The sequence below is a fragment of the Hyalella azteca genome, unplaced genomic scaffold (genome assembly GCF_000764305.2).
Source record: "Hyalella azteca isolate HAZT.00-mixed unplaced genomic scaffold, Hazt_2.0.2 contig1674, whole genome shotgun sequence".
Lineage (NCBI taxonomy): Eukaryota > Metazoa > Arthropoda > Malacostraca > Amphipoda > Hyalellidae > Hyalella > Hyalella azteca.
In genome coordinates this window covers 120168-144759 of record NW_025931978.1, presented here as the reverse complement: position 1 = coordinate 144759, position 24592 = coordinate 120168, and the positions used below count along the sequence as shown (strand labels likewise).

At 38.8% G+C, this 24592-nt stretch overlaps 2 protein-coding genes across 4 annotated transcripts; both read right to left on the bottom strand.

The window, feature by feature from the left end:
• Positions 1 to 1472: 1472 nt before the first annotated feature.
• LOC108682461 (geranylgeranyl pyrophosphate synthase) lies at positions 1473 to 8869 on the bottom strand. The gene is made up of 7 exons (XM_018171626.2): positions 8264 to 8869; positions 7405 to 7559; positions 6683 to 6827; positions 6120 to 6240; positions 5205 to 5344; positions 3669 to 3771; positions 1473 to 2230 (listed from the first exon to the last, which is right to left on the bottom strand). Exons 1-7 carry the CDS (start codon positions 8393 to 8395, stop codon positions 2022 to 2024), a joined length of 1005 nt encoding a protein of 334 aa, XP_018027115.1. The 5' UTR covers positions 8396 to 8869; the 3' UTR covers positions 1473 to 2021.
• Positions 8870 to 12436: 3567 nt separating this feature from the next.
• LOC108682459 (E3 ubiquitin-protein ligase RNF216) lies at positions 12437 to 23152 on the bottom strand. Of its 3 annotated transcripts, none has more exons than XM_047883533.1 (13): positions 23099 to 23152; positions 21442 to 21815; positions 21034 to 21217; positions 20626 to 20781; positions 19784 to 20070; positions 19087 to 19315; positions 18568 to 18722; positions 17962 to 18140; positions 17878 to 17883; positions 17342 to 17460; positions 16028 to 16112; positions 14452 to 14709; positions 12437 to 13218 (listed from the first exon to the last, which is right to left on the bottom strand). In XM_047883533.1, exons 2-12 carry the CDS (start codon positions 21783 to 21785, stop codon positions 14492 to 14494), a joined length of 1962 nt encoding a protein of 653 aa, XP_047739489.1. In that variant the 5' UTR covers positions 21786 to 21815; positions 23099 to 23152; the 3' UTR covers positions 12437 to 13218; positions 14452 to 14491. The 3 variants fall into 3 exon arrangements, 2 of the variants coding, with proteins under 2 accessions (XP_047739489.1, XP_018027113.2); XM_018171624.2 differs by having other exon boundaries at positions 16028 to 16109; XR_007157042.1 differs by lacking the exons at positions 12437 to 13218; positions 14452 to 14709 and adding an exon at positions 16712 to 16911 and having other exon boundaries at positions 16049 to 16109.
• Positions 23153 to 24592: the final 1440 nt, after the last annotated feature.

Sequence of the window (24592 nt, the reverse complement as noted above, 5' to 3'; positions counted from 1 at the left end):
AGCTAACTACGCGTCAAAGCCTCAATAAAATCTGATATGTTGCTACGTGCGTTTAATAAATGAATTATAATTATCAAACGGCAGGCGTAAGGTGCCCCGGGGAGAGCGATGTCCCCTTGAAACTCTGATGGACAGGCCATCACAGTTCCTCCTTGAGGGAAATTAGACGACAACAACAACAATAAAAATCACCAAATTGTACCAAGTGCAGACACTAGGAAATGAAGATGCAAAGACATCCGCGTAAATAGATAGCAAGATAATTTTTCGATTGTAACAACTTCATGGGGATTGCCATAGCTAGTATCTTTTATTTCAAGTATAGTACAGTGCAGAGGCTTGCTAGTTCATCAGCAGCGAGGCAGGCAAGCAGCACAAACCACTAAATAAACGGCAACACACGAGAGAACGGTTTCCCTCCCCACAAATTTCTCTAATAAAAAATCACAGAAGAGACGGAACGACTCCAACAACAATCAATCAAAAATCGGTAGAAGTGCAGCAGCGTTAGCATCTTATAAAGACAGAGATAGAGCAGACGAACGGCAGCAGGAACAGACACTCGTACACTATAAACGAGAGATGGGCCGCGGGATAGAGAACAAAATATAAAGAAATATCCTGCCTGTAAAACTTAACCCCGCACACGAGGCTAGCAGTCATGCACCTCGAGCAGTAGTGGGGCGCTCAGGAACATGCCTCCCAAGGACATGTAATTGCTGACTACTTTCAACGTGCTTAGGCGAACGTCATGCAGCTTGCTTAGAGTGCGCCATATTTCTCGTTGGAGAGATAAAACTGTTAATGCAAGTAGTTCAGTCATAAATACAGGATCGATTACTGCAAGGTTTATCGAGACTCATGATTGACTTGTCAACTTGTCGCTATCAGCACAGGCGAGCGGTGAACGACTTGAAAGACTCGAGTAAGAAAAGTTAAAAAATAAATAGTACTGTAATAAAAAAGTAGACTCGCACAAAACAGAATGTAGATCTTGCAAGATTTGCATACAAGGTGCACGGTGCGCCGGGTGATCTGCCAAGCCGGGTTAATATGATACACCGGGTGATCTGCCAAGCCGGGTTAATATGCTACACCGGGTGATCTACGACGCCGGGTGAACTGCCACTCGGGGTGAGCAACAACGCCGATGATCAACAAGGCCGCTACAATCAACCGCAACCTGGCGAGCAACAACGGCTGAAGTTGCTAGAGCTTATTGCTCTAACCTTCAGGGATGCTATGTTGCCACACCAGTGAGAGGCCGGTCAGACGGAGGGTATGGCGGCCAAGGCACACGGTTAGAGCCAGCCACGGATTAAATTGCTTGCATAACAAATAATTTAATTATATAATTATAATTAAATTAAAAGTGCTAATTAAATTAAAAGGGTCACGCAGCTCACGATTTACAACTTACACGCATCAATGAAGCAAAACGTAATTAGAGTTGGAATAAATGAAAAAGGCAATAGATATTCAACACTGTTATCTGGGTCTCCACTTCATTAGATGGAATAAATAATTGCATAGCAATTGGCAAACTATACAGAATAAGTATCAAGTGCACATTACAGGCAGGTACGAGGTTATACATATTTAAATAACATAATGACTTCTTAAACTTGACTTGGCTTCTTAAACTTTCTGTGTTTTTGTAATAGTCTTAATAATACTTCAACATGCAAATTGTTGGACCACAATAACAACACAAAAAATTTTCTTATGAGTCGGAGACCAATCCTGAAACAATAACAATTCCAGACGTTTTGTTGAAGCTCATCAGCTGTCAAGAAATTGCATTGTAACCATTAAAATTGTTAAGTTCCTTGAATAGCCGAACATAAAATCACCATTGACAAATTAAAAGAATTAAATAGAAGATGAAAATCAAGTTACATAAACACATGATAAAACAACTAAAACATTAGCCCTATGAAGCTTGCTCTAAAATTGTGCTGAAGGCTTTACAACGGTGATGAATTCAATGAAGATTGTAAAGTGTCTAAAATTTGAAGGCTTTACAAGGGTGATGAATTCAATGAAGATTGTAAAGTGTCTAAAATTTCCACGAGCATTGGATTATCGCCAAGTTTTTTGACCTCCTCCCTAGCCTGGGAGTCGAGCTGCTGCAACATGTCGCGCGTGTAGGCCAGTGACCCGTACTTCTGTAGCAGTGATACGCAGTACTTCTTCACCTCCACGTCCTTAGGCCGCTGCCGGATGATGTCTGGACAAACAAGAGGGGTTGTGATGCAAGCGTATGATGTCTGGGCAAACGAGAGGGGTTGTGATGCCAGCGAATGATGTCTGGACAAACAAGAGGGGTTGTGATGCAAGCGTATGATGTCTGGGCAAACGAGAGGGGTTGTGATGCAAGCGAATGATGTCTGGACAAACTAGAGGGGTTGTAATGCAAGCGAATGATGTTTGGACAAACGAGAGGGGTTGTGATGCGAGTGAATGATGTCTGGACAAACGAGAGGGGTTGTGATGCAAGCAAATGATGTCTGGACAAACGAGAGGGGTTGTAATGCAAGCAAATGATGTTCGGACAAACGAGAGGGGTTGTAATGCAAGCAAATGATGTCTGGACAAAGAAGAGGGGTTGCGATGCAAGCGAATGATGTCTGGACAAACGAGAGGGGTTGTGATGCAAGCAAATGATGTCTGGACAAACGAGAGGGGTTGTAATGCAAGTGAATGATGTTTGGACAAACGAGAGGGGTTATAATGCAAGCGAATGATATCTGGACAAACGAGAGGGGTTGTGATGCAAACGAATGATGTCTGGACAAACGAGAGGGGTTGTGATGCATGCGAATGATGTCTGGACAAACGAGAGGGGTTGTGATGCAAGCGAATGATATCTGGACAAAGAAGAGGGGTTGTGATGCAAGCAAATGATGTCTGGGCAAACGAGAGGGGTTGTGATGCATGCGAATGATGTCTGGACAAACGAGAGGGGTTGTGATGCAAGCGAATGATATCTGGACAAAGAAGAGGGGTTGTGATGCAAGCAAATGATGTCTGGGCAAACGAGAGGGGTTGTGATGCATGCGAATGATGTCTGGACAAACGAGAGGGGTTGTGATGCAAGCAAATGATATCTGAACAAAGAAAAGCCCTGTAATGCAGCGGTCGATGTCAGAACATTTGCTCTGATTGTCGTATTTGCTCCAAGGCTGCATTGCTACGACGCAAATGGAACTCCTCCCCACAGTCTCAATTAAATATGGTTATGACTATGACTCTAAGACGAGGAGTATAAACAATTAGGAGTACAATTGTTATAAACCAAAATATGCTGTCAAATGAGGTATAAAACTAGTGTTTTTTTGGTCTTGTGTATCTGTCACTTCGAGTCTGAGATGACATTCATTTCTACTGATGGTAACTCTCGTCACTAGACTTTAAGGTACAAATAGCAACAATAACAGTTGATGCATCCGTAGCATGAAGGTTAATTAAGATTACGATGTAGTAATAATTATTAAGATCCTTAAAAGAGGATTGGACAAAAAAGGGAAATAAATAGCAAAGATTAGATATTTTTCAGCAAGGTACTTGCATACTCTTGAAAATGAATAAAAACACCACCTAAGATGTGGAAAAATATAGTTTTTTATATACAATATACTCTAATTTTCTTTTACAGTTGAACTCACTGATTATTTGTTGGCACTTGGGGCGGCTGTGGATGGCGTGAATTATGGGAAAGCTAAACTTGCCTTCTGTCAAGTCGTCGCAGTAACCTTTGCTGTCACAGTACTGCAAATAAAAATCAAGTGTCAAACGCTGGATCAAATCCCTTGTCTCGCGTCTTTGGCTGGTCACACACGAATCGCCCTTCCAAATTGAACAATTATCAGTTAGAGGAGAATTTTGGGCGGATTATAAATAATATGGTTGTTGTCGGCTGTAACGTTTAGTAGAAACCTCTTAATTAACAAGTTGTAGTCTTCTCAATGACAGAATAATGCAGCACTTGCACTCCACTTATTGCAGCAGAAGTTGAGCATCAATGCTCCAGTCCTTGGCTTGCCAAGCTCTCCAGTTTACAGCACCAAGTCGTCGGCGCGCTCAAACGTCAGGTGCTGCTGGGCTCACAGCAGCTAGTAACTCCTGACATGCTGCTTGCATTTTTGCTAGGTTGTGCGGTCAGATGTTATGAAAATCACGTCCTTTGAAATTGATAGAGCATTCGTTCAAACCTCCTTGTGGGACTCTCTTGGGTCCCATATACCTCCTACCTCATTGGGATTTGTGACATCTCATCGTAATGAATATACATTCAAATATCAGGATAAGAATTACGAGTGGAAGTCAAAGGGGTGAATGTGTAACTCGTAACTCGGAATTCATTCATGTAAAAACTTTTATACAAGTCATTTTATTGGGGTTTGGTTGGGTCCCTGGATTCTTCAGTATAATTTTGAAATGTACAAAGGGTTTCTTTTAGAGAATAATTGGCTACCTCAGCAAAGCATACGCTACCTAATTGAAAGATTGAGTTGATGCATTTGAAGTGTGTTGAAATTTCAGATAAAGGGAAGACAAGATTGTCAATAAGAACAAAAACCAAAGAATCATACACTGATTTGGAAACATATAAGATATTACTTTCAACTTATATTTCTTAGCCTTTATACACAATACCTCGGACGGCTTTCCCTAATTGTTCATTTTAACGGCATATGTTATCACTTGAGGTCATTAGTGTCAACTTTTTTTCAGATGTTATGTACTCTCACTCAAGTTCTCAGCACCTGTAAGCTCATGGTTCAACAAAATTCAAGTTCCCCTAATAATAATAATATGATAATAATAATAGCGGTTTCAGCATTCATTCGGCCGTAGGTCAGTCCCCGATTCTTAACATCGCAAAACATTCACAGCTTGATGCGGTCTCAAACACGCAACTCACTGCTCCAATTTTGCTTTGCTTAACCGCCCGGCCTCATCACCGATTCTGACCAGAAAGAGGTGCCGAGAGCTGGGATCAAAACCACACCTCTCTGCTCCAATCCTGGGCCCTAAACTTTCAAAAAAAAGTTAAGAGATCGTAAGTTCATCAGCCAATCATTGATGGCCTTTCAAGCAAAATCCACCAAGCATAGACAGGAAAATAGAGCGTAAGTACTTACGTTCACTTAGCGAGTTTTGAAAGTATAGGGCCTGGTACTTAGCCTTATTTTCATTACCTCTTGCGTGCAGAGATTAGCATAGTCATCTCTGATTTGGAAGTAGAGCCCAAGAATGTCCATTAGTTTGGAGAAGCTTGCGTCACAGTCGCTGAACAGCTGCATGAGGCGTATAGCAAGACCAAACAAGCCTCCAGTCTCTGCAATAAACACTTTATCAATGCAAGATTATTAATTCCAATAAAACACTACCTTTGGGAAGACCAAATAAACTATTTAAGTAAGGCTTAGCCAAATAAATATTCAGAAATAAGATTGGTACAATATTGATGTTATTAGATTATTACAATACAAAATTAATAAATTCCAATAAAACACTAGCTTTGTGCAGACCAATTGAATTATTTTAGTAAGACTATATCCAGAATATGATTGGTACGATATTGATGCAACTTTCCCGAGTGCAAATTAATAGCAACCCAATAAAACCAAAACATTCTTCACAACTGAATAGGCAAATAAGAATATCAGTTAGCGCATATGCACTAGAGTGCATATCAAGATCGATATGCTATGCTGAGATAATCAAGTTCTCAAACATTGCACAAACATAAAGAACATAGGTACAAGTTCAACTAGAACATTGTACGTAGAAGAACCTCTTCAATTTATGCTGCAACTTAGATCAGTAGCAAGAATTATAGTTTAAACTCAAAACATTGATAAGAATAACACAGCAACAATAGAACTTAGTTGAAAAACCAAAGACATGAATAATATAATGGCTCTAAGACCAAAACAAGAGAAAAACGTAGCTTTGCTGTAAAACTAATATAATTGAAAATATACAATATCAGTTGAGCTATCCCAATTAAAAATTAAACTTTGCTGCAAAAATCTAACAATTCAAGGACAGAACTTGTCTGGCAAACTATAGTAATACAAGAAGATAACATGTTTTCAAGAAGCACTAACTACAAATGGTCATCTGTTTGTACTGCTCTTCAGTGGGGCATGCAAACGAGTCTCTCCAGTGGATGTCCAAGCCTTGACCTCGATGAAGCTCTAGGAGTTGTTCACAGAAAACATTCACAGCCTGGAAAATATGATACAACATCATTTAAAAATATCAAACAAAATAAGAAAATATTAAACAATAAGTAGCCAGTTTACAGACAAGCAACATTCATCACACAAAACAATCGCAGCTTCAATAGTAATTCATATCACAATTGTAGAGGAGTAGCCAAAAAATCATTTCAACAAAAATATTTTATAATTATAAAATAATGTATTCTGTGTACAGGATGCACAGCCTAGATACCCATAAATTCATATCCAAATGAATCATTATAATGATAATAAATCATTTACAAAAAATATTTTAGAAGTATAAAATAATGTACAATACCGTACTAAAAAGCCTAAATAAATCATTACCAATTGAATCATAATACATGAATCTGACTACAACTATAGTGAGAGTTAGTCCAAGGAGTATAGTCCTATAGTTGTATAAATTTAGGAGGAACACGAACCTGGGGATGTTCTAAAGCAAGAGTCTTCTGAAGTCCTAAAAAATAAACATAGTTTGCTGAGTTGATGGTTGAGCCAATGCCATAGATGCTGTGGGCCACAGGGATGCCACGTCTCAATGTACTTCCATCTTCTATGTCATCAATTCTGCAAATTAATGATCTCATTAATGTGTTTGCTCTGCTATCCCAGCACAATTTTCAGAATGAAGTCAACTGTTCAGGTTGGGTTAATTCTGATACACAAAAATAAGTAATCAATATTTTTACATAGAATTTTGCAAGGAATGATCCAGAATAAAAAAAGAAAAATCACAGAGCTGTACTTCAAAGCTTTATTATAAGGTTTGATATCTTATTCATTTAAAAATATTAATTATAACTTATCACTTCTATGACAAAAGCACATAAATATTTAACCACTTAGTTTATCATAAATTGTTGACCTACCGGTATCAACCTAGAAATTTAGGCACAAATATGGCATCAATAAAAACCTTTACACATGTAAAGCACATACTACAGCACACATGCCTTTAGTGATCACTATAAAGGCGCAGCAACATCATTCACATCGTGACAGATCAGATATATTCAAGTCACAAAAAGTACAAGAATTGGCAACAGGCCATGGGCCTATTTCTTCAGTGCCAACACTTATATTCTATTATATTCTATATCTCAGCCTACTTGGGAGACTAATGCATTGCAGTGCAGTGACTTACAACAAACTAGCATTGTGAAGAAGAAGGATGATTTCAGAGATGGCCGTTAGCTTCTCTTGAGGAATTTTGAGCCAGAAATTGAATGCCAGTGCCAACTTACTCCTGATCATCTTTCCAGGAACTTGAAGAATATATCTGAAGGGCTGCAGCAACGTCTGTACATTTAACAGCCTAGATCAGCAATTTTACATTCAACATTTAAGGTACCCAAAATGTTTTACAATTGCAAGATTCCAAGGTATGTCAAGCAAACAAGCACTCCATAAATAAATGCGTGCCACCTTGCTAATTGTGTGTGATCAAAACTCATTCTAAGTTTCAATATAAGATGAAATTGAAACAAAATAAAGGAACCAACTACTCAAATATGAAGCTTAGCAAATCTCTTGACAATATGTTTCAATCAAGGAATAATATATAAAATTTAAATATTTATTACTCATTTGCAATTTCATCAACAATTCTTTACTTGTTTGAAGTTTTCCAACAATAGAATTTGTACCTAATAGTTTAAAAATAGGGAAAAATTTATAAGTTCTATAATATATTAATAAGTAAGAGATGTAATATTCTTTTATCACAAATACAATCAGTTTTATAAGTGAAAAATCAAATTGGAAAAATCAAATAACTCAAAAGCATACTATCAACTGGGGTGACTTCAGCCAACCAGGGTGACTTGGGCCACACCTACAACACAAACAAACGGCAGCAAAACAAAATAAACGTTGGCCAAAGTCACCCCAGTCACTTTGGCCAACATTTATTATTTTGTTTTTCTGCCATTTGTTTCTGTTTTAGGTGTGGCTGAAGTCACCTCGGGTGGCCAAAGTCACCCCAGTTGACGGTACCAACAAACCTCTTCATGTTCTCTGCTGAAGCTCTCCATATTTGAGACAGAATATGCCCCAGTGAATTCATCTGCAGTAGAATCATTCCCACTGCTGGAGCTATGACATTCAGTATTGGGACTTGGGCTTTTATCAGTCATCCCTAGAATATATACTATTAACTAAACAGAGATGTCAATAAAATACCCACACCTATGCAGATAAACAAACAAATAATAAAAATCATGAAAAATATAAGTATAAAACAACCATTTGAATCTAACATGGAGTAAATAAGCTAAAAAAATAATTTGACAAGGAAGCTGCCAAGCAAATGTGTAAGCATAAGAAGTCAACATTGTATTGGAAAATTATACCACAAGACTGCTGTAGAATTAATTTCCAAATTACATATTTCCAATGGCTTCCAATATACTAGGAAATAATTACCATAATTTAAAAATGGCTTTCAACTTCTGCAAAGACATATCTTAGTTTAGAGAATTATCAGAAATCTTGGAATCTCATTAAGTTTATACTGACACTTATCAGCACAATGCACACAGCAATGAATTACACCAACTGAGTCTAGCTTGCTTGTATCTCCATGCCTAATGTGTAATCATTAAAAAAATAACTTTCTTATGAATTAGGCATTTTTTGGCATAAAATAATTATTTATTGGTTTATAATAATTTCATGTTTTCATATCCATATGCTGTTTTTCCAATACATATGTAAATATTTTTGAAATATGGATGAATTAGCTACTTATTATATAGAAAAATGAACACCATAACATATATAGGACTTTAAAGCAACCCTAATAAGTAAATAAGAATTACGTAGATACTATAAACTTTACACCAAACAATTCAACTCAGGTTGCTCAGGTAAACGCGGTATATTCCGACACAGTAAGGACGTAGCAAAAAATGAATGGCTATAAAAAAATCACCATATGCGCAACTTGAGTTCTGTTTGCTTTACGTCACTCTCAAAACACCGCATTAGGCACCAGCAACAATGAAACGTTACAAAAATGTTGCCATATTTAAAAGCCTTTAGAATGCAAACCTACCAAATCCATATATTCCGACGCTGTGTGTGACTAAATTTGGCATTTTGCGAGACCTTCAAACTCTACTAATTTGTAATTCCGACACTCTTCCGTTCAAATTCCGATCACTGTGTGAGCTGTATTGGAATATAACACAGCTTGGAATTAGAACACTATTGAATATTGAACACTACTTAATTAAGCTTTTAATTAAGAGCTATTAAGCTTTTAATTAAGAAAATTTTAATTTTTGCACACAGCTCGGAACAAGCTGTGTGTGTCTAATTCCAAGCTGTGTTGGAATTAGTTTTTATGTGTCTAAAACCATCTCTTAACTTAATCATCTATTAATTTATTTACCACTTGAAATAAGCAAATACAAGTATACTTAAAGGATTCCTAATATATTCACAGACTTATTTAAAAGTCTCAAACCATAATATTCTTTCTACACAAACACTTTATCACTATTTGGTAGAGCAAGGTCAACTATCAACTTTGACATGTTTTTCAATGTTCTCACTGGGTGATGCGCACTGCCTCTCTTTGGATCTCAACATTTTCCTGCTAGACGGCCCAGACCTAGTGTTTTGGCAATAGTATGGCGCACAATAGTATGACGTCACTATTTCAACCATCAACAAATGCATGGAACTAAGACAAAGCTTAATATAAAGGAAAAAAGTTGAGAAGTGTTGGAATTACCCACGATGTCGGAATATACCACGTTTCGGTTTACCCTCTTTGCTTGGACATTTCAGAACCAAAATGGGAGGCAGTTGTACATGGCGTGTATACTTCATTATCCTTTGTCTTGGAATTGAAATTCAGAGAACTTACATGATAAATTTATGCTGCCAATCACAGTTTTTTCTTGTACTTCTGGCAGTCATGAATCCATTTAAAACCTACCAAGTCTCTTTCACCAACAAGATCACCACTCACCACTCACCAGGGTCCTAGCTGCCATACCACATCCAATCCCTGAATCCCTTACGAAAAAAACTTGCTTTCCTAGCCTCTGCAGGCTCTGCATGGTAGTTCCCTAACATCTTTCCATCTTACACATTTAGGGCCAGTAAATTAGGGTAGAGACTAGAGAGGTGAGTCAGAGGTCAAGCTACTCAAGCAATGCCCTGGCCCCTGAGACCCATGGTCAGGAAGATGTGCCAGGTGCGCGGGAATTTATTTTGTCATTTTAACGACCTGCGCGGTATGCCGCATAGTGACAAACCAGAGATTTTTTAGAATCAGTTCATTTTAAATTTCCTAATTCACTCAAGATTTTAACAAATTTATTAAATATGATAATGCTGGTATCCATGATACTTTTCTGGTCTACTTATAGGACTCAAAAATGAACTTGAAGGAGATTCTAAAAAAACTCTGCTTTGCCACTATGCTTCTGACTCTTCCAAAGTTCCGCTTGTCCGCCTTGTCGGATACGGAACGTACGGTAATCGTAAACTGCGGCTATTATACATACGAAATGTAAACAGACGGTGTTCAGTGTTGCCATCTGACTTTGGAGAAAATTTCTTCTAAAATAAAGTTCTAGATTTCTCATTCACCAAATTTCCGTATCAAGAAAAATCATATATTATTGAAAGATAATTAAAGGCATACTGTACTGAGTAATCAGTAATGTGAGTATTACGTCTGTTCCTCTATGATCTAGGTACCTGTTTCATTAAGCATCTTTCCTGCTCCACCAAAATTACTTATTACCTAACAAACGCTTAAAGTTTCCCATCAGAGGGAAAGTCTCGTGACATTGGAATTTTTGGCCATCATACTGCCATTGCACATTTCCCGTCTCCCAATTACACTCATTTGTCCATCGCCTTAGCACCTCATGACCATTGCTGTTGGTGCAAGAAACAATCATTCACAACAGTGGAAGTGGATCAGTGATCACCCTGCCACCTAGACACATATTAGGCCTATTAGGCTATTAGCTATAGCTCAAAGTGTTGCTCATAAAATTCTTGATTTTATGATGAATTAGAAAGTGAAGCAGATGTTGACACTGTCACACTGACAGATGTGCAGTCAGTCCAGTCACTGACTCACTGCAGTGTGCACTGCGCAGTTCTCTGAAAAATGTAATTTTGGCTAAAATTTAAATTGTTTGACTGTTTGAGTAATGAGTTTGAGTTCTTCACTGGACTGTCTGGACATGAAATCAAAAATGTATCCACCGACAGGCCAAATATCTATTCCTATCCATTACTCAAGTCCATATCATGCCTTGTTTTAGTGAGTTGTTAGCTACCTATTCCTCTTTTTCTATCAGTTTTTAAAATTTTTGTAAAATCAGTTGTCAACTTGTCAGTTGTCATTAATGAAATCATTTTATGATACTGATAGGTCTATTTATACACTACATTCTACCAAGGGTGTAAATTAATCGTCATTTTAATATTCTGTTTTTATCTAAATTTCTTGCAGAGTGCAAACAAACCAGATGAATCTTTTACAATGGAATATTTCCCTTGCAAACCAACGGTTGCTGCAGCAAGCAGGCAAGAAAAACTGTTCTTAAGATACATTATTTGAGTAGAATTACAATAACGATATTAATGTGTATTGTGTAATATTATCTATGTAAAACAACACTGCATGAACTCATGCTCTGTCTTAAGTTCAGGATCAGGTAGCAGTAGTGCAGTACTTCAGTTTAATTTCAGTAGGCTAGAGGCCGGAGGAGAGCCATAGGCCTACTTCCCCTGCCCCTGCGGGGTAGTATGGACTATGGAATACGTTCCGCTGTCAGAAATGAGGATATGTTCCGCATGTTCCTGCGGAACATATCCTGCAGAATATATTCCTCTGTCGAGCTGACTGACATTAGAGGAACACTCGTTTCATCAAAAGGGTAGAGAAGGAAAACTAAGAAACTCATTGCACTTTATTCTTGGTACATAGATACAAGTTCATTTGAAACTGTGCCTCTCTTACATTACTGTACGCATCACAGACGTTCATGAAGGACTGCAAGATCGGACAATACGAAAGTAGAAATAAAGACATGGACATGAACGATGAGTGCACAATGTATTTTTCTTATGATCATCTCATTAAAAAAAAAATTATCTCCTTTGGATTCATACAGAAAATAAAAACCGCTCCCAATGGCTCTTTAATTTTAACACAAACAAAATAAATGAATGAAATGATATATTTTGATAGGAGCAGCAGTCGACAAACACGCATGTTCCAAAACAATAAAAATCCTCAAAGAAGAAGCTCTTCCCGTGTTTTCCCTAAATCATTTGTGAAGAATAAACTTGCCTTTATCGAGTAATACTCAGTCCCAATAGATTTATAATATATAAACCGGATAGATATTTAGATAATTTGCAGCAAAACTTTAACGACTGCATAAGCGCAAAAGAGATATCGACTGACATTGGTCGCTCAGTATAGAAACATGTAACATTTACGATGAGATGAGAAGTGCATAATAAACTATAGGCCAAATTACAATAAAAAAATCTAGTTAAAATCTTAGATTAAATACTTGAGAGATACGTTGCATCCCAACTAATAAAAGCTGGTGAGAAGAGGTTCCCTTTTTATATGGCTTTATCTTTTACAGTGATAAAATAAATAATGACAACAGCAGCTTAAAAACAGTGCATTATACCCTGGTGAAAAGCTGGTGAAGAAAGGTTCCCTTTTTGTATGGCTCTATCTTTTACATTGATAAAATAAATAATGACAACAGCAGCTTATGAACAGTGCATTATACACTCACTTCCCATATTATTAATAGCGTGAAAATACACAAGATAAAGATGGAGGTGGCTGTCGCAGAGACGGCTCACTCATTGGCACGAGGCCTTGAGGTGCGCGGCGGAGTTGCAGGCTGTGCTTGATCTTGTAGTGGCTGTTGCCTGCGCTGCCTGTCTGCACGTTCACCTGTGTGTACAAAGCACTGAGTCAAGGGGCAGAGTCTTTCGTTGGTCTGGAGAGGAGAAAAAATTTATACATAGGCTTTAAATTCATACATCGAGGGTAAATTTGATTTAATTTAGAACAGGCAGAAAATTTGAGCATAAAATTTAAATTAAAAATTTTGAATAATGTATTAAACAGAATAAATCTTCTCTCAGATTTTTTTACTTTCTAGCTCGGATGCAGCGTTCAAAAGTGACCTATCCAGCAATGCTCACCTGCAAGCTCTGTCGTCCCTATAATCCCGCATTGAACTTCATAAAAATGTTAGAGAACACTTATAAGGAAGTAATGTTTGGACTTAATCGTATTTTGCCTACATTCTACATTTACATTCTTAAACATCTGTATCAAGCATTGCAAATTATAAAGACGAGAAAAATTGCGAGTCGAAAGATAGTCTGGTTCAATGCCAAAGTTCATGAACTTGCCTGTGGCTGCATTTATCAAAGATCACAAGACTCACGTTTGATAATTATAGATTCTTTGAAGAATTACCTTTTTCAATCATTATCACAGAAGAAGAATACGTGGCCTTTCTGGCTGCTAGGACAGAATAGGAAGTACACGATTAAAGCGAAGAGGCACACTCACGGCACAGCAAAGAAAGATTTCGCTTCACTGCGATCGAAAAATGCAACCAATACAAGAGCAAAATAATTTTCAGTCAAAGTAAAAATGAATAGAGTTTCAGCAGAGCATTTTCTGTCAAAGTAAAAATGGATAAAGTTTCAGGAAAATAATCGGTCATAAAATTTGAGTGCACCATGCAAGGTGTGATACTAGAAGCAAACATGGTCACGAGGGGCTACTAACATACGTGTCACTATTTGGACAATATAACCCACTTAACATTCAACACTCACGGGACTTTACTGCCAGTGAGGCAGACTAGGAAGTACGGTGCTACTGAGGCGTTGCACTAGACTGAGATGCCATCAAGATATATGTAGACAACCACAGCCAACACAAAAATACTAGGATATCAGATTGTGTGAAGACCCTTCAGTGGATGGTAAAATTTCGCTTTCGTATGACAGAGGAACATAGCAGTGGGGAAACACTAGCAGTTGGTGGAGCAGAAATAACAGCAGTTACAGCACGTACACAACGTCGAAACATACTCGCATTCACCACTTACACTTGAACTGCGCAAGTTACCGTGGTCATGATTGATTTAAACCTGTCACCAATTACCAGCTGCCGAAGCTGCAGCCCTGCTCTCACATCCCCCAGTTTAGGGACGCGCCCCGCGGGGGGCAGCAGGAGGAGCCGGGCGACGACCAGCGCCGGCAGGAAGAGGCGGGCGACGACCGGCGCCGGCAGGAGGAAGAGCCGGGCGACGACCGGCGCCGGCAGGAGGAAGAGCCGGGCCACGACCGGCGCCGGCAGGAGGAAGAGCCGGGCCACGACCGGCGCCGGCAGGAAGAGGCGGCGGAAGATATTCCAGGTAACCTAGTGAAAAAAGGGGGTCAACCTAGAAGAAATTGCAAAAGAATTTTCTCCATCACTATAACATGCAGAAAGGCCTCAGAAAAGACATATAAAAAATCCTCTAAAATATAATTGGTGGAAAGGCTTCAAATCAGTGATTTTCAAAATGGCCGCCAAAGTAAACTATATGTTGATATGCAGCGGTTTGAATTAGTTATGTTGTTTCTATTGCCCTTCTGGAGCATTGGTGAAAAAATCATTTCTTTTGCAATTTGTTCCGGGTCAAACCTTATTTTTCCTGGACTACAAGCGATGTTCACTTTGTAGGAACGGACAAATAAGCCGTCGTTATTCATACCTAAAGAACTAATGACTACAGTTACAGCAATTTTTAATTAACCTTATTAAAAATTAAAAAAAATTAAATTAACCTTATTTTTCCTGGACTAAGACGGTAATCAGCGACGCGGGCAGGAGGTGCGTAATCGCCAATTATTCGCCCCCCCCCCTGCTTCCAAATTAATTGTAATCATCTAAGCAGGTCATCGATATTCAACAATGAAAGCATTCAGATAAACAAAATTCAATCCACCCAAGCTTCATGCACCTAAGAAAGCCGGTAAATAAATATTGATCAATGAAACTATTTCCTCAATTACAGAGGGCGTTAAAATGAACGATGCTGTCGGTAACATTTCACTTGGACGTAGCAGCCATTCAAGATAAGGCAGATAGAAGACTGACTTAAGGCCAGGGTGTGATGGTGCTTAGTGGCACAAACTCGTTGAATCAATTGGGTAGAAGATATTAAATTGAACGAGCTCATTTCGCATGTAAGTATCAGAGCAGGCATAAGCATTTTATTCACATATCACCACTGCCTTTCGTACAAAATTTATAGCTTTACTCCGATATAATTTTTACTTTCCATCAGTTCATTGGTAGTCAGTGAACTGAATTGAACATTATAATACGACTGAAGAATTAAAAAGTTATCTGAACGATATAATAAAAGAATGAAAACTACTGCACGTTACATATACATCTACATGATTTAGGTGTAATTCAAATCCGAAAGTAAATAAGTTTGTATAAGTAAACAACGCAATAACGGCTACTCAAGATAAAAAAAATAATAAACGACATCGTGCAGTCACCTTTCGTTGGTGACCTTGCAACGACTACGTAAACTTCATTATCAGGGGCCATACTTTCAAAACTCGCTAAGTGAGCGTAAGTACTTACGCTCTATTTTCTTGTCTGTGATTGGCTGATGAACTTACGATCTCTTAACTTTTTTTGAAACTATGGCCCTTGAAAGGACAACAATAGCACTAACCAAATAGCACATTGCGTTCGTAGGGAGGATACTGGTGCTCAGGATAAGGCTGCCGTTGCATCTGTACAGCAGTCGCAGGGCCCTGCTAAACACAACAATTATTGAACTCTCTGGGAGCAGTGGTTCCTAAATTGAGGGTTAAATAGGATTAACGATTTACTGTTGCTGACTTTTTGGTTGCAATGAAGGGGTTAGTGTTTTAACCCAGCCAAATGAAAACATTTAGAGGAAGAGGTTAAAAAGTCTTCGTTATCACTGCTCTAGCTTCAGCAAGCAAGACCTGGGTATACTATTGTCAAGTAGAGTAAGATTATATCACTTTACGAGTGGAATCCTTCAACGAGTTCCTAGATCTCGCAAGTGGAATTTCATGTAAAATATATTGAAATTAAGATGGACAATGTTTACTGGTGTTCTGCTAGTGTTTACTGGTGTTCAAATATCTGCAGGCTGCTAGTACCTACTCTAAGAAGTTCCCCCAAGAAAAGCTCGTCAATTAATATGGAATTTTCATCAACCAGGATAAACTAGACGAAAAAAAGCAACCAACGACAGTACAACGAACTCCCAAAATATAACGACAGCAAATTTACACTGAGAAACTCTAAAGAATTTCTCCTTTATATCTTAAAGGAGTTAACAATCAACCGTAATGCACGACAAAACGATAGATGGACGTCATACTAGGAGGTGGTCCAAGAGGGCTGTGGCCCCAAGGTCCAAAGAGTTCGTGGAAGTGACGGCGTCCTTCAGCTCCAAGCTGAAATGAGGTGCCAGCCTTCAAAGGGCGCGCCACGACATGGACTTGAGCAACTGAGGGGCTGATGGGGTCTTTGTGGTGGGAAGACCAAGTGGGTGGGCTGGTTTTGGAGGTAATCTGGAAGCTAATAATAGTGGAGGTGTGTCTGAGTTTGACGGAAGCCGTTCACTGCTGCATTCACAATGAAAGAGAATGCTTTTTAGGGATAACAAAATGGGTAAATTGTGCACTTCCAGATATATTCTACCTTGAAAATGTGGTAGGGTGGTGCGAGAATTGCGAACACCCCAATCTGTAGTAGTGCAATTAATAGCGAGCAAATTACAAATGTCCCACAATGTTAACAAGATAAATTTATTGCTAATCCCATCGTGTATGGGACGGAAAATTCAAGAACATCATTGTCAGCAGAGTTCCTTAGAGGCAAACACATATACATATATAACACGCAATAAAGATTGATGTTATAATAATTAATTTAATTGAATTTATGTTCACATAATAAAGATTGATGATTGAACATAAAATCAAGTCTGGCCAATTTAAGCAGGTACCTGCGGTACATATTTGGTGGGGTCATGCTTGAGCTGCACGTCAGGATCCAGTGTCTTCTTGGCCTCCTCGGCTTTCCTCTTCACCTCCTCAGCATGCAGCTTCCGTGAGTCGCTATACTAAAAAAAACATTAGGGGATCATTGTATTCAAGGAATGTCAGCCGCCAGCAGCCAAATAAATAAGTTATGGCGCTATTGTGACAGGCAGACATATAAGTTATATTTAGCTAAACGTGAAGTAGTAGAGATATTTGGTTCATGCCTTATCAATTCATCTTCTAGTTTCCTACTGAAACAAATAATTCAATAAAATCTTCAAATTACTTCCGACCTTTCCATTAGAAAAGAATGCATGGAATTTAGATCAACAGAACCGTGGTTTATTCCTTGCGCTAATGACTGTCAAGTGTGAATCTTGATGAAGAATTTAAAGTGGGAGGCTAAGTTATCATATTGGGGAAACTTAAATGTCAAAAACTTAGTAACTTTAGTGGATTATTGAAATTTTTAGTTTCTCGAGAAGACACGATTGGGACTTCGGGCCAAAATAAAGCTACTGAAGAAGTAGCTTGAAAATTTCATGCCTATTTTAAACAGAATGTGAAGTTGGAAAAAGTACTGACTTGCTCCTTTGTGACGGCAGCAGATCCCCGGCAGTTGCTCTGTAAGGACCGTCGTCGAAGTGATCGTATCCTGTTATTGGCTTCTTGCAGACGTAGCACATCTTAGCACCACACAAACACTGCATTTTGTTGCATCCTTCCTCTTTGATGAAGCGCTTGCCACACTTGTAGCATTCTCTGTAAAATGCGTCTTCATTAACTAAAATATAGATATTTCACTGCCACAGTAATTCTCAAGATGAAGAAATGATGGAAGCATTTAAAATTTGACCATCGCGAAGATGTCATGAGCCACTGAAACACAACCACAAAACAAGCGCAATATCCCGAGAGGTTGTCAATATCAATAAAGAAAGTAAGGAAGGCGAAAGTCAATTGCACAATGATCTTTTATGAGAATCAATAGGCTGTAAAGCCAAATTAGATTAAATGCCAGAAAATGTGGAACTTTTATTTCTCTTTTATACATATCTTCAAATTTTAACCTCCTAGTAAATGTTCATTTCAGAACTCAAGTTCTATCCTTAGAGAGCCACAAACAGTCTACATGAAAGCAGCACTCACCCGACCATTGCCTCAGTCATTTGGTTCTCAAGGCACTCACCTGACCATTGCTTCAGTCATTTGGTTCTCAAGGTAAGTCCTGGCGGAAAGTTGAGCTTTCGTCTCGATTTCCTCGCAGCGTAGCGGGATGTGCGCGGGCTCCTTGCACAGGCGACACGTATCTTTCAGACACTCAGGATTCAGGCAATGGAAAATCTGCAAATTTTACATGTTTACACAAATGCAATGAAAAACATGTGGGTTGAAATACCGGTACACTAGTTGCTGAGAGATTATAAGCTGAGATATAAGCTTATAAACTCAATGCTGAGAGATTATAAGCAATATTTTAGGTCACAAGAAAGAAGTTAGATGACAGGCAACGTCATTGGAAATTTTTTATAACAATAGCAGAAATAATACAAACTTTGCATTATTAGAACAAGAATTCCCTAAAGTGAAAATGAAACAATACAAGACACAAAACCGACACAAAATATGGGAATGAGGGAATGCCAATTGTGTCCAGAGAATGAAGGCATATAGCAGCCTATAAAGTATATTAAGCAAACAAACAAACCTTATCCTCTTTATTGGGCATAATTGTGGCGAAATTGCAGAAAGGACAACACTCGAGATCAGCGATACCAGCAGCCATGATCTCCTCGGCTTGCTTCCTCTTCAGTAAGTTTGAGAATACCGAGGATTTAAGTACAGTCTTGATGACGTTAAGGGAAAACTCTTCCTTGCACGAGCTGTCACAGCAGGCAAATTTTAAACTTCCTTGCCCGATCTGCTCCTCGCAATATCTACAGAAAATAAGCCAAAGTTAAAGTTATACTCACAAAAAAATCCTAAGCGGTGGCAGAGTAAAGGCAGTAGTTCTCTACATTTATAGGCCATTCTGTATTTAGGAAGAATGAAATTGACGAGTAATACATAAAAGGTTGCCAAGCGTTCGATAGTTGCATTGCCCAAGTAGAGGAAAAACTAATCCTAGCTGAGCTCATACATTTCAATACAAATAAGCAAAAAGTACTTGACACATTTTACCAGCAAATAAAGGCAGAGCAATTCCTTTGCACCATTCAACATAATGAAATAAAATGCTTGGATATACGCAAATGTTGCAGTCATGTCCAATTTTTTTTCAAAAATGAAATTTTGAACAGTGAACACAAAATGGTCGTAACTTTATAAATTTTACAAATAGACAAGAATGAACTAGGGCGAATTTGAAGAAAAATGAACTTACAAAAGACATGAGATTTACCAACCTCCCAACACAAGTTTTACAGAAGAGGTGCGGGGAATCAAGACTGGCACAAGCCCGCATGTCTTCTTCAAGTATTTCGTCTTCACAACAAATGGTACACGTGCGCAGCAGTCCGGCATCTTTTGCTGCAGCGAAAACCTCCTTCTTGGCCTCCTCCTGGGCCGCGCGGTGCCTTCCTATGGACTCCTCCATGCGCGCGTAGTAAAGCTCCTTCAGGAAGAAGTCTTCGAGTTCGCCGCTGATCGGAGTTTCTTTGCGCTTGATTCTACGCCGGTCAAAGTATTCGGACTGTATAAACAAAATAGCTACATTATGGGGGCGAGAAACTTTACCATCCAAAAGAAGGCGGAGACAAAGGATTAGTGGAAACAAAAAAATAACGATACAAAATCACAATATAGATAATATTGCATTGAAATCTTATGTTTTATTATATATCATTGTCTGGAGTACGAACAAATAAATAATCATAGATGAAAATCGATCAGCAGTTCAATCAAAGTTTTCTATACACATAAATAGAAAGAAGGAAATAGATAAAAGACTAATACCTTGACACCTTGAGAACAGGATGTGGTATGAGTGCCGAAGAACTTAAATATAGAAGCATTTCATTAAAGAAGAGAGCATAAGATGAACTACTAAGTAGCGTTGCAACACGTTACCTGAAGTCAGCGCAGGGACGGTAGGTAGAAGCTGTTCATTAAAGAAGAGAACATAAGATGAACTACTAAGTAGCGTTGCAACACGTTACCTGAAGTCGGCGCAGGGACGGTAGGTAGAAGCTGTTCATTAAAGAAGAGAACATAAGATGAACTACTAAGTAGCGTTGCAACACGTTACCTTAAGTTCGCGCAAGGACGGAAGGTAGTGGTAGTTATTGGCGTTGAGGACGCGGTCGACATCTTTGGCATAATGGTAAGGCAGGTCATTGAGCAGCTGGGCCCGCGAGTTGTGGCGGTACTGGAGATTCATCACCTTGTTGTGGTCGTTGAACACCTGTTCAAGTATAACATGAGTAACAACAATTATCAGAGTCCGCTTGAGCCCTTATGTGAACAATATTGTCTCGGTTGAGACTAGGTCGCAAGATATGTTTTGAATAGAGCAGTGTGTGCGCCGTGGTCAGACAAGACAAGCAACAATTAAGAAGAACTTTCGAATTATTTAGAATATATGATCTTTAAACTAATAAAAACTTGAATATATTCCTTAACAGTGATGACGTGTCTTAATACTGGACCAAATTACCTTTTCGGGATCTTCGAAAAGCTCCAAGAACTCAGGAACAGTCATATCATCTAGGAACTTTTTACGCATTTCCATGCGTTTTGTCCTGGAAATATAGTCCTGCATCTTGGGATAATTCTTGGTATCCATGAGCTCCACAACGAGGGCTTCAAAGCGAGCGCCGCAAGGCTCGACTTCTGCGCATCTGGAGAGGAGCAAACAATGGGACTGAGTGAAGTGATGCCATGTAAATAAGCATCTTAATTATTGCAACAACTTTGTGAATAAATCACAATTACAATCAGCAAATTAAATATAATCCTCAGAGGTTGATCATGAAATGAACGGTTATGGCTTATGAACATTCAAAACAGCGTATAATTAAAATGACATTACAATAAAACATATTAACAGACTAATTAAACTTACTTTAATAACAGATATTCCGGGTCAGCATCAGGGAACATTTCACATAGCGTCCTGTGGTGAGATTGCAACCATTCATCATCTTCCTGATCATCAGCGTATGACGCAGCGACTCTGTTGTACCCTGACGTTCCAGCACCGTCCAAGTTTCCAGCCGCTGATGTTCCAGCCTCATCTGCGCTTGAATTAACCGCATCAACAGACAGATCTGTTGGTTTGGTAGCCATTGAACTAGTCACGAATGTCTTCATCTTGCCAGGTCGCTCTTCCACATCGTCAACGTGAGTGAGGTCACGTTTCTTGGAGGTCACACTCATTTCAAAATCTCCATCTATTGAATGCTCCATTTCTAATTTCAAGTATATATTATTCACTCTCTGAAAAAAATATTAAAAATCATTACATTCACAAAAATATTTATAGAGGCCATCTCAAAATAAATGAAAAAACTCAATGTGAAGCAAAGTGGACTTAGACTAGGGGAATTGGTCTTGGTTTTTAGACAGACTAATCAAAAAAATTTTCAACAGAAAAAAAAACAATTATGGTTCAAATTTGAATAATATGAAAATGACAACACAAATACAGCTCAATATTTGAAGAGTTTGGCAACCCTTTAGTTATGCAACTTAATGGTGAAGAGAATGCCTGCCTAAACACCGAAATTCAACCTCTAAATTCATATTAATCTGTTGACTAAAATTTGAGACGATAAAATTGTGAAATAGTCAAACTAAATCACTCCTCATATTAAAATCTTCAACCAATAAAGGAAAGCAAAATTTTCAACGACTGATAGAGAAGTATCGAACAAAAAAATTATATCAAAGTCGCTACTGAAAATGTCAGCTAACTTGCTAAGAGACCCATCGTGTCTATATACGCTCAAATGATACGTATGCAAATGTGATGCATATAGGAACTTCGGTAGCCAGCTGAAGAAGCGTCGCAAGCGCCGTCTAATGAAATGAGGTTTGAACTTCCAAATGTTGAGATCAAACCATCGTCATTGTCGAAACGACAGTCACGTCCCATCAGCACAATCAATATCTCGTCAAATTCAAGGAATTTTGCGAAGGCTGATTAACGACGAGCACGGCTGAGGGTGGCATCCACTCCAGAAACACCTCTTGACGTCGAGTTTGCTATTCACGAGACGCAAAGTTACCGATCTCACAGCGCCGGAATAACACACAATAATACACGCCGTTTGTTTAATAATACAAATTTTTCGTCAAAGCAGATCAAGATGAAATCGCTACTGCCCAATCTTGTCGTCAGTTTCCACTCGTTTCTGCTCTGGAGTTCGTGCAGATAAACCATGCAGTTGCCAGAACTTTCAGAAACGACCGGCCAACGCTTGAATTTTCCTGCAACTTCTTTTTCCATGGGTAACCAGGACGCGCTCAGACAGTTTTAATTTTTTCGCAGATGAGCCAAGTTTTCGCGTCAATAAAATTAGGTATTTTCGGTACAGGATCATTTGGGCCAAAATAAGAACACCGATGTTGAGTTGCTTTGACGACTGCGGGCCTCCAGAAGCAATGTGTTCAATTTGTCGTATGCCAGCGAATCCGCGGTCAAGTGACGAAGGGAGATGTCAATGCTACGATCAAGACGTATCTCACAATAATATAAGGTCAAGATGTATCCCACTTACTAAATTGATGTCAACTTCTTGTTGATTTTTTGTTTCCCAGTCAAAACGAAGAATTTAGCGAAGTTTTCAAAGTGTTGTGAACTTTTTCACGGCGTTAATGAAGGTCGAGGTAGGTAGGAAAGTGATGGTAGCTACTCTACGCGCACGGCGCTTGAAAATTAAAACAACATTAGTGGACAGTTTTTCCACGTTGATTAGACTTCGCTAAAAATCCAGAAGGCAAGCCGCCTTTTCAATTCTCTGGCGTCCATAGTGGGAATAAAGAACACGAAGTAGGTTATCTTCCTGTACTGCTTATACTTAATTTCTAGTAATATTTTGTATCACAAACCTTGGCGTCAGCTCCTGATTCCAAACACTGCTGATCCTGAATCAGATCTAGAATATTTACAAGCTAACTGGCCACACCATATTTCCCCCTAACCGATAATATTGCTAAAAACGCTGTATTTCGAGGGGTAACATTACTCCTCAAATATCACAACAATACAGCACATATAGAGAAAATTAAAATCTATCCATTATACTTTTATAAAAGGAAATAATTACTCAACAGTACATTGCAGTAGATTCACTCAAGTTCTACTCTCCCTCTAAGACGCATTCACTCAAGTTCTACTCTCCCTCTAAGACGCATTCACTCAAGTTCTACTCTCTCTCTAAGCCACATTCACTCAAGTTCTACTCTCCCTCTAAGACACATTCACTCAAGTTCTACTCTCTCTCTAAGACACATTCACTCAAGTTCTACTCTCCCTCTCAGACGCATTCACTCAAGTTCTACTCTCCCTCTAAGACGCATTCACTCAAGTTTTACTCTCCCTCTAAGATGCATTCACTCAAGTTTTACTCTCCCTCTAAGACACATTCACTCAAGTTCTACTCTCCCTCTATGAAACATTCACTCAAGTTCTACTCTCCCTCTAAGATGCATTCACTCAAGTTCTTCTCTCTCTCTAAGACGCATTCACTCAAGTTTTACTCTCCCTCTAAGACACATTCACTCAAGTTCTACTCTCCCTCTCAGACGCATTCACTCAAGTTCTACTCTCCCTGTAGACGCATTCACTCAAGTTCTTCTCTCTCTCTAAGATGCATTCACTCAAGTTCTTCTCTCTCTCTAAGACGCATTCACTCAAGTTTTACTCTCCCTCTATGAAACATTCACTCAAGTTCTACTCTCCCTCTAAGACGCATTCACTCAAGTTCTACTCTCTCTGTAAGACCTGTCTCTTATACACATCTAGATGTGTATAAGAGACAGGCATACATTGGGCTCAGCTTCATAGTTTATGAATATCTGTGGCCAAGACTCAAACAGAAAAGAACACAGGCATTTGGGTAAGTTACAAGGTAAGGCCGGGGGAAGATAACATGGATAAATAAACACTGATAGGAGGGTGTTCATAAACCACATAAGCCTCCAGGCAACAGCCTGATTATTGGCAGACATATGAGCATTTTGATCAATATGGCAAATGTGCATAACTGGCA

What these genes read in the sequence shown, in the direction of transcription:
- LOC108682459 (XM_047883533.1), bottom strand. Translation starts at nt 21,785, where the DNA reads ATGGAGCATTCAATAGATGGAGATTTTGAAATGAGTGTGACCTCCAAG. An exon ending in TGTAAAACTTGTGTTGGGAG is followed by an intron (nt 19,316 to 19,783) that starts GTTGGTAAATCT and finishes TATTTTCTGTAG; the next exon opens with ATATTGCGAGGAGCAGATCG. An exon ending in CCACCAAATATGTACCGCAG is followed by an intron (nt 16,113 to 17,341) that starts GTACCTGCTTAA and finishes TGTTGTGTTTAG; the next exon opens with CAGGGCCCTGCGACTGCTGT.
- LOC108682461 (XM_018171626.2), bottom strand. Translation starts at nt 8,395, where the DNA reads ATGACTGATAAAAGCCCAAGTCCCAATACTGAATGTCATAGCTCCAGC. An exon ending in CTTCACAATGCTAGTTTGTT is followed by an intron (nt 6,828 to 7,404) that starts GTAAGTCACTGC and finishes ATTAATTTGCAG; the next exon opens with AATTGATGACATAGAAGATG. An exon ending in CTAATCTCTGCACGCAAGAG is followed by an intron (nt 3,772 to 5,204) that starts GTAATGAAAATA and finishes TTTTATTTGCAG; the next exon opens with TACTGTGACAGCAAAGGTTA.